The sequence below is a fragment of the Triticum aestivum genome, chromosome 2D (assembly GCF_018294505.1).
Source record: "Triticum aestivum cultivar Chinese Spring chromosome 2D, IWGSC CS RefSeq v2.1, whole genome shotgun sequence".
Lineage (NCBI taxonomy): Eukaryota > Viridiplantae > Streptophyta > Magnoliopsida > Poales > Poaceae > Triticum > Triticum aestivum.
In genome coordinates, this window is record NC_057799.1 from 484,997,747 (window position 1) to 485,007,975 (window position 10,229).

The following is a 10,229-nucleotide window of genomic DNA, read 5'->3' on the forward strand; positions in this document are numbered from 1 at the left end:
GAAGTCCCTAGATACTTAATGACTGATGGTGGTTCATACTTTATTCATGGTGCTTTCCATAAAATGCTTGCCAAGTATGATGTTAACCATAGAATTGCATCACCTTATCATCCTCAGTCTAGTGGTCAAGTTGAACTTAGCAACAGAGAAATAAAATTAATCTTGCAAAAGACTGTCAATAGGTCCCGAAAGAATCGGTCTAAGAAATTAGATGATGCACTTTGGGCTTATAGAATACCATATAAAAATCCTATGGGTATGTTTCCTTATAAAATGGTTTATGGAAAAGCTTGTCATTTCCCTGTTGAGTTAGAACATAAAGCATATTGGGCAATCAAAGAACTCAACTATGATTTCAAACTTGCCGGTGAAAAGAGGTTTTTTGATATTAGCTCATTAGATGAATGGAGAACCCAAGCTTATGAAAATGCCAAGTTATTTAAAGAAAAGGTTAAAAGATGGCATGATAAAAGAATCCAAAAGCGTGAGTTTAAAGTTGGAGAATATGTTATTTTGTAAGAGATCATTTAATGTAAGAGAAAATTGAGCGTTGCATGAACTTTTGATGGTGAAGAATAAAAGCGACAGACTGCATAATAAAGGTCGCTATCACAAGGGGCAATGCAACGTGACGTTCTTTTGCACTAAGGGGTTGAGCATACAAACAAATAAGCGCATGGAAACCTCTGCTTCCCTCTGCGAAGGGCCTATCTTTTACTTCTATGTATTTCCTTTTATGCAAAGAGTCAAAGTTTTCTCTCTATCCTTTTTTATTTTCTCCTTTGGCAAGCATCATATGGTGAGGAAAGATCTAGGCACATATGTCCAGTTGAATATGGGTGGCATAAGTTATTATTGTTGACATCACCCTTGAGGTGAATACGTTAGGAGGCGAAACTATAAGCCCCTATCTTTCTATGTGTCCAATTGAAATGTTTTGCTCATGTGTATGCGGTGAGTGTTAGCAATCATAGAAGATTATATGATGGTTGAGTATGTGGACTTGCGTAAAGGCTCTGATACGTGACCCTTCCTGAAAGATGATGAATTGTAGTTGCAAAGTTGACTGAGAACATAGTTTGTTGGTTTCTAATAGAGTTTTTGCTTTATACTTCGATTGTGTGATGAATTGTCACTTATTAATGAGAAGTCTATGATAAAAGTTCTATGATAAGAGTCTTATGTTGAAGTTTGTTGCTATTATAATAATGAACCTGATGCTTCTATGTCCGTATTTTGTTTTTATCGACACCTCTCTCTCTAAGCATGTGGACATGTTTTTCGATTTCGGTTTTCGCTTTAGGACAAGCGAGGTCTAAGCTTGGGGGAGTTGATACGTCCATTATGCATCATGTTTTCCTGCTGTTATTTATGATGTTTTTATCCATAATAATGCTTTTTGGAGTAATTCTAATGTCTTTTCTCTCATAATATGCAAGTAAACACAAAGAGGGAGAATTCCGGCAGCTGGAAATGTGGGCGTGAAAAGGCTACGTCAGGCTACATATTCTACACAACTCCAAACAAGCTGAAACTTCACGGAGAATTTTTATGGAATATATGATGAATATTGGAGCAAATAAGTACCAGAGGGAGCCCACCAGGTGGGCACAACCCACCTGGGCGCGCCAGGGAGCCCAGGCGCGCCCTGGTGGGTTGTGCTCACCCAGGCCCACCTCCGGTGGCCCATCTTCTAGTATATAGGTTATTTAGACCTAGAAAAAATAAGGAGAGGACTTTAGGGACGGAGCGCCGTTGTCTCGAGGCGGAACTTGGGCATGAGCACTTTTGCCCTCCGGCGGAACGATTCTGTCGGTGGAACTTCCCTCCCGGAGGGGGAAATCATCGTCATCATCATCACCAACAACTCTCCCATCTTGGGGAGGGCAATCTCCATCAACATCTTCAACAGCACCATCTCATCTCAAACCCTAGTTCATCTCTTATGTTCAATCTTGTTACCGGACCTATAGATTGGTGCTTGTGGGTGACTAGTAGTGTTGATTACAACTTGTAGTTGATTACTATATGGTTTATTTGGTGGAAGATTATATGTTCAGATCAAATATGCTATTTAATCCCCCTCTGATCTGGAGAATGATTATCATTTGTGAGTAGTTCCTTTTGTTCTTGAGGTCAATCATGTTGCAAGTAATCATGTGAACTTGATATGTGTTCAATATTTTGATAGTATGTATGTTGTGATTCCCTTAGTGGTGTCATGTGAACGTCGACTACATGACACCTCACCATATTTGGGCCTAAGGGAATGCATTGTGGAGTAGCAATTATATGATGGGTTGCGAGAGTGAAAGAAGCTTAAACCCTAGTTTATGCGCTATTCCGGTAGGGACCGATTGGATCCAAAAGTTTAATGCTATGGTTAGAATTTATTCTTAATACTTTTCTCGTAGTTGCAGATGCTTGCGGGAGGATTAATCATAAGTAGGAGGTTTGTTCAAGTAAGAACAACACTTAAGCACCGGTCCACCCACATACCAAATTATCAAAGTAGCGAACACAAATCGAACCAACATGGTGAAAGTGACTAGATGAAATTCCCGTGTACCCTCAAGAACGCTTTGCTTATCATAAGAGACCGTTTTGGCCTATCCTTTGCCTCAAAAGGATTGGGCTACCTTGCTGCACTTTTGCTACTATTATCGTTACTTGCTCGTTACAAATTATCTTGCTATCAAACTACTCTGTTACTTACAATTTCAGCACTTGCACACATTACCTTACTGAAAACCACTTGTCATTTCCTTCTGCTCCTCGTTGGGTTTGACACTCTTACTTATCAAAAAGAGCTACAATTGATCCCATATACTTGTGGGTCATCAGTTTACACAAAGAGGGAGAATGCCGGCAGCTAGAATTCTGGACCTGGAAAAGCTACGCCAGAGTTACATATTCTGCACATCTCGAGATGAGCTGAAAATTTACGGAGAATTATTTTGCAATATATGAAAAATATTGGAGTAAATAACTACTAGAGGGGGCCCACCAGGTGAGCACAACCCACCTGGGCGCGCCCTGGTGGGTTGTGCCCTCCTCGGCCCACCTCCGATGCCCATCTTTTGGTAGATAGGCCATTTTGACATAGAAAAAATCAGGAGGGGACTTTCACGACGAAGCGCTGCCGTCTCGAGGCGAAACTTGGGCAGGAGCACTTTTGCCCTCCGGAGGAGCAATTCCGCCAGGGGAACTTCCCCCCCCCCCTCGAGGGGGAAATCCTCGTCATCATCGTCATCAACAACTCTCCCATCTCGGGGAGGGCAATCTCCATCAACATCTTCAACAACACCATCTCCTCTCAAACCCTAGTTCATCTGTTGTGTTCAATCTTTGTGCCGGAACCTTAGATTGTTGCTTGTGGATGACTAGTAGTGTTGATTACATCTTGTAGTTGATTACTATATGGTTTATTTGGTGGAAGATCATATGTTCAGATCCATTATGCTATTTAATACCCCTCTGATCTTGAGCATGATTATCATTTGTGAGTAGTTACTTTTGTTCTTGAGGTCATGGGAGAAATCTTGTTGCAAGTAATCATGTGAACTTGATATTTGTTCGATATTTTGATGATATGTATGTTGTGGATTCCTCAGTGGTGTCATGTGAACGTCGACTACATGGCACTTCGCCTTATTAGGGCCTAAGGGAATGCATTGTGGAGTAATTATTAGATGATGGGTTGCTAGAGTGACAGAAGCTTAAACCCTAGTTTACGCTACCTCGTAGGGGACTGATTTGGATACAAGGGTAATGCTATGGTTAGATTTTATCTTAATACTTTTCTCGTAGTTGCGGATGCTTGCGAGGGGTTAATCATAAGTAGGAGGTTTGTTCAAGTAAGAACAACACCTAAGCACTGGTCCACCCACATATCAAATTATCAAAGTAGCGAACACGAATCAAACCAACATGATGAAAGGGACTAGATGAAATTCCCGTGTATCCTTAAGAATGCTTTGCTTATCATAAGAGACCATTTTGGCTTGTCCTTTGCCACAAAAGGATTGGGCTACTGATACGTCTCCGTCGTATCTATAATTTACTTTGTCTACATTATGCCATCTTTCTTAAGGCGTTAAGGATAAAACGATAAGGTTTATTCATATTGGTTGGATTTACTTTGTCTACATTATGCCATCTTGCTTAAGGCATTAATCCTTTCTTTATGAACTTAATACTCTACATGCATATGCTGGATAGCGGTCGGTATGTGGAGTAATAGTAGTAGATACATGCAGGAGTCGGTTTGCTTGTCTCAGACGTGATGCCTATATACATGATCATTGCCTTGGATATCGTCATAACTATGTGCTTTTCTATCAATTGCACAACAGTAATTTGTTTTATCACCATATGCTTTTTGTTTGAGAGAGAAGCCTCTAGTGAAAACTAGGGCCTCCGGGTCTACCTTTATCATATATTAAAATCCAAAAACACCTTGATGCAATTTATTTACCGTTTTTTATTTTGTGTTTTTGTTTATCTATCAACCATTATCAAACTTGATCCTTGCAATTAACCGCCGAGGGGATTGACAACCCCCTTGATCGCGTTGGGTGCAAGTATTTGTTCTTTTGTGTGTAGGTGTTGTTCACGAGGTCTTGCGTGGTTCTCCTACTGGATTGATAACCTTGGTTCTTAACTAAGGGAAATATTTATCTCTACTGTACTGTATCATCCTCTCCTCTTCGAGGAAATTCCAATGCAGCTCACAATCAGCACACCGCATCCCTAGAATAATAGTCATTGAACTCAGTCCACGGTTACAGGATAACAAAAGAGCAAAGGAAGTAAGGTGAGGACTCATGCACTGACATCTATGCGACACACACGTGATTCCATGGTTCCCTTGACTTTCTCATATCTACGCATGAGAGCTCCATGAAGGGCTACAATGCACAATAGGGTTGGGAGGGTTAGCGATATGGAGTTGTATGTGACCACATTGGGCATATATGAATTTACTCCAGGGCCGTTATTTGTCGAGCTGCCTCGACAGTATCCTATGATAGGAAGTTAATGTTGGCCCACCTATCTCGTGTATCCAAGATGTATATGCAATTTGTATCATTTAGTATCACATCCATATTCACTTAATTGATATATTAATTGTGAATCTTACAACGTCAATGAACCGTGTCGACGTCATCCTCGCTTGCCACTCGGTCGAAAAATATGTGTCTTTCCATTTGGCTAGAGAACTCCAACCGTTAGTAACCCTAATAAATCATCGCTATTAAAGGAGAGTTTCAGCCAAACATGTGAGAATTGTCAGAAACAACCAACCATGTTCTTTGGAATCTCGCCCGTCTTGTCTCCAAGTCTATTTCTCATCTTGTCGCATTGCAGTTCCTAACCTCCCATTAACTTTCCCATGTCATATACCATTATAGACTAGATGTCACAACATGTCATCCACCTTGATTTCCTTACGTAGACATGTTGTCACCTTCTTGTCCATCTCCACACTTAGTGTTGAGAACCAGGTGGAACGAGTTGATAACAAGGACCAAGGATAAAATTCATAATATCAAAGATGTCACTTCGATGATAATGCATTGCTATTTCAATCTCATCAACATCTAAGAATCCAATGAGAAATCCAACGCCGAGATGTCAGCCTAGGTCTCTGCCGACCCAATGCTAGGTTAAGGTAGCCTGAGCATAGGACACTTGCAGTACATTCAACACGAGTATGGTATAGGTTCGGATCTTCTATCTATATGGATTATGGTGAATTAACAAAACAAAAGCATGCAAATTCTTATATTAGTCTACCACGTATGTTCTAGAAACAATTGAACTTTGTTTCAATTTGATCCTCTCTGTAGTTATAGGTTCTAACTTGAACCTTTTGCTCCAAATGTTTCCTCTCCACATGTTAGAAGTAATAACATTTGTGCTAAATTAGCAAGTATTTTTAATTATACTATATCATTTCTATGTTTTTCAAATTAGCAATCTAGTAATTGTCCCATCTTTATGAATCATAGTCATTAATACTGCCATATTTACATCATCCACGGAAAGCCACATCTAGTTGCTAATGATATGCATATATGCCCTCATCGCATGAAAGTTGTGCACGGACAACTTAAAATCGCACGTATATCCAGTTTTTGGATTTGATATATGCATGAATATCTTTTGCAAATGCGGAAATCTGTAGGAGCGCACGTGTACTTTGCTACTCAATGAAAAATATGGTTTACTAAAATTACCGGCAAATCAAGAGGAGAACAATAGGGATTTTGTATTTTTGTTATTGTCAACAAACAAAACACATTATACTTGGAAAATCAAGTTTATCATAGGTTTTTTTCGAAAAGGGAAGTTTATCATAGTTACCTTAGGCCAACGTAAAATTTGCAGATAAAACACGCACACATGCCCATGCCTATGCACACACGCGCACATATCCAATTTGACACATCATTGCACTGAAAAAACCATGTGTATTTCATTCACACACAAAAAACATGTGTATATTTTGCGGGTGAAATGGAACTTCTACTTTTACTTTTGTACACCACACTTGCGCAAGATGCGTAGTAGAACCAGCTACTAGTGTGCTCGACACACATACTGAGGAGCCAACAACAGTCAACGCGCGAGATATCAACCCTGTTACATCCTCGTAGTGGTGCGCGATCATGTCTCGCGATTCGCCAAAGTCACCATCTGCCATCGGGAGTAGTAACAACATGATAATCCACGTTTGAGGATTGATATATACTATGCATTTACTACCGGTCAAATCCACCACTAAATATGACCGTATCTGCATCACGAAATTGATTTACCGATGTGTACGCCCGTATTGACACTTCATGGAGTAAGCAAATTTTCAAAAAAATCTTCCAACGCATTCTTCCAGATCTCCACCTTTAGCACCAGCACTAGGGACCCAAATCTTGTGACCCCTCGCAGGTAAATACTTATCACGGCCTTGTCTAATCGATAGATAAGCCATCATCACGTTCTCCAGGGAGATAATTGATGGACCATCACAACTTTCCTATCAGGATTAGACGCCACCCCCTAAAAAATACAGTGAATGTCGTCTCAAAAGAGAGAGAAAAACAGGAGAGAAACAATTGCCTCTCATGTTGAGCCAGCCACCATTGGTTTGGCTCTTTCGACGAAGTTGCAGAATTGACCATTTGAAAAATATTTATAAACTTGGTCAGAGTTTACAAAGCTTGACTCTGACCAAACCTAATACGCGGTTTAAATAAAAACGAAGGGAGTGCTAGCATACAAATAAAAAAATTATATAATGAACGTTGTCCCAAAGAGAGAAAACGAGTAAACGTGAGAGAAACAATTGCCTCTCGTGTTGCTATGCTGACCACCATTGGTTTGGCTCCTTCGGCGAAGTTGCAGAATTGGGCCTCCGGAAAACGTGTATAAACTTGATCAAAGTTTACAAAGCTTGACTCTGTCCAAACCTAATACGCGGACTAAATAAAAACGAAGGGAGTAGTTGCATACAAACGGAAAAAAAATATAGTAAACATTGTCCCAAAGAGAGAAAACGAATAAACGGGAGAGAAACAATTGCCTCTCATGTTGCTATGCCATCCACCATTGGTTTGGCTCCTTCGGCGAAGTTGCAGAATTGGGGCCTCTGAAAAACGTGTATAAACTTGGTCAAAGTTTACAAAGCTTGACTCTGACCAAACCTAATACGCGGACTAAATAAAAATGGAGGAAGTGCTAGCACACAAACGGGAAAGAAAAATACAGTAACGTTGTCCCAAAAAGAGAGAAAAACAGTAAACGGGAGAGAAACAATTGTCTCTCGTGTGTGTTGCCATGCCAGCCACCTTTGGCTTTGGCTTGGCTCCTTCGGCGAAGTTGCAGAATTGGCCCTCTGAAAAACGTTTCAGCAAAGCGCCCCCACGCCGGGCATAAATACCCGGGACACCCCCGCGACTCCGCCATTACTCCGCGGCATCAGGCAGGCAGGCTAGCCGTGCTCCCTCCCATCTCTTCTCTTCTCTCCTCTCCCCCGAAGAGTCAAAGACACAGGGAGAGAGAGGACTCCTCCGCATCTGCATCCGCGCACACGAATTCGAGAGGGAGAGGAGCGATAATGGGGAGGGCTCCGTGCTGCGAGAAGATGGGCCTCAAGAGGGGCCCCTGGACGCCGGAGGAGGACAAGATCCTGGTCGCCCACATCCACAGCCACGGCCACAGCAACTGGCGCGCGCTGCCTAAGCAAGCCGGTGAGTCCCTCCGCCTCACAAACGCATCTCCGCCGTCTTCTCTCTCGCGCCGCGGCGTGCAGGGCGCTCAAGATCCGTCTCTGACCTCCGTTTTCTGCGCTGTTTTTGCAGGCCTGCTGCGGTGCGGCAAGAGCTGCCGGCTCCGGTGGATCAACTACCTGCGGCCGGACATCAAGCGCGGCAACTTCACCGACGAGGAGGAGCAGTCAATCATCCAGCTGCACCAGCTGCTCGGCAACAGGTGCCTATTACTCCTTGTCGCCTTCTTCCTCCCCCTCCTCCTCAATCACATCCTTACTGTTCCCCTCCTGCTAAAACGGGGGCAATCATTGCTGCTTGCTTCTATCGCAAAACAGAGGAGAGGTTTATTATTATTCCCCTTTTTTCTTTTTTCTTTCTCTTGTGGGGGCAAAAAAAAAACAATATGTTATCATCCATCGCGGGCCCCGCCCGAAGTAAAGAAAAATCGCAAGTGCGGATTTGTTTACGGCTAATTGCATCACTGATGATGCGCGAGATCTTGAAAGATTCCATCTTGTTTGGCCGCTCCGGCCACGGGCGAGCTGCGCCTTCTTGATTTCAGTGCCGCAAACACACTTTGTGCCGCCACCGCCGCTCCTACTTGGCATTAAACTACGGACGGCGTCGCGGTTCCGTCGGGGAATCAAATCACGTCGTGATCATCATCAGATTAAAACAAACAAACAAGCACGAATTCATCTTTTCCTTGCCATCTGTCTGGACTGTGCGCTGATTGGATTCGATCCGTGTGTTGTTTGCTTGCGCGCAGATGGTCCGCGATTGCCGCCCGGCTGCCGGGGAGGACGGACAACGAGATCAAGAACGTGTGGCACACCCACCTCAAGAAGCGGCTCGACCCCAGCGCGCAGGAGCAGCACCAGGAGGCCAAGAAGCGCAAGAAGCCGGCGGCGGCGGCGCGGAAGCGCGAGGGCAAGGTCAAGATGAGGAAGCTCGACGCGCTGACCGCCAAGGCGGCGCCCGTGCTGTCCTCGCCCGAGCGCTCCGTCTCGTCCACGCTCACCGAGTCGACGTCCACGGCCTCGGCGGCGGCGGAGCAGCACGGCAACTCGGGCAGCTCCGCCTCCGCCTCGGCGTCCGTCAAGGAGGAGTGCTTCACCTCGTCCGAGGAGTCGGAGGAGTTCCAGATCGACGAGAGCTTCTGGTCGGAGACGCTGTCCATGCCGCTGGACGACATCAACGACGTCTGCATGGAGCCCCACGACGCGTTCGGCAAGCCGGCGGGCGCCGACGGCGGCGACATGGACTACTGGCTCAAGGTGTTCATGGAGGGCGGCGGCGACGACGACGACAACAACGACGGCGCGCTAGACTTACCGCAGGTTTAGGGAGGGGAGAGAGCTCTAGTTTCGTCGCTGCTCCTGAATTGATCGTTCTTTTTTCTCTCTCTCTACCCGCGCCACCTTGCTGCATCGGAGGGATTGCTAACAGAGAAATTAGTAGCCAGCAAGAACGCGGATCATGAACGCGAATCATGCGCCCGGTCGGTAGATTTCTTTGATCCGTCTTGTTTGTTCACCTTGCTGTATAGAAAGATGAGAGATCAGTGATCGGAACCGATGCATTCTGAGTTAGAGAGTATCTGTTCATCTGCACGGGGTGCAAATATCAGTTTCTGTACCACCATGGAGATTACTATCTGAAATGGAGTCTGCTTTTCTCATTTGGCTGATCAAAACTGATCACTACTCACTGCATGTGCTCGGTCACCGGATCGCATCATGTGATGTTTTTGGAGAAATGTGTGGATTAAACCAGTGTATCAGTACGGGCTTTTGTCTTGCTATCTGTTCTTTTCCGGTGTGTGCACGCTTGTCGCCATGAAAAACAGGCCTGAAAAACATGCGTTAGGACTGGGAAAACCCGGAGGAAAGGTCCCTTTTCTCCAGTGGTGAGAGTTAAATAATGACACGGACAGATCTGGCCGTCTTGTCATGG

General features: G+C 44.1%; 1 protein-coding gene across 1 annotated transcript; it reads left to right on the plus strand.

Annotated features, from left to right (window-relative positions):
- Positions 1 to 7,953: 7,953 nt before the first annotated feature.
- Positions 7,954 to 9,954, plus strand: LOC780670 (transcription factor MYB4). The gene is made up of 3 exons (XM_044477625.1): positions 7,954 to 8,252; positions 8,364 to 8,493; positions 9,043 to 9,954. Exons 1-3 carry the CDS (start codon positions 8,120 to 8,122, stop codon positions 9,617 to 9,619), a joined length of 840 nt encoding a protein of 279 aa, XP_044333560.1. The 5' UTR covers positions 7,954 to 8,119; the 3' UTR covers positions 9,620 to 9,954.
- The last annotated feature ends 275 nt before the right edge of the window (positions 9,955 to 10,229 follow it).

Bases quoted from the DNA above. Each gene is read 5' to 3' on its own strand.
- LOC780670 (XM_044477625.1), top strand. From the start codon at position 8,120: ATGGGGAGGGCTCCGTGCTGCGAGAAGATGGGCCTCAAGAGGGGCCCC. The intron at 8,253-8,363 runs GTGAGTCCCTCC...CTGTTTTTGCAG, and splicing joins CGCGCTGCCTAAGCAAGCCG to GCCTGCTGCGGTGCGGCAAG. The intron at 8,494-9,042 runs GTGCCTATTACT...GCTTGCGCGCAG, and splicing joins CACCAGCTGCTCGGCAACAG to ATGGTCCGCGATTGCCGCCC.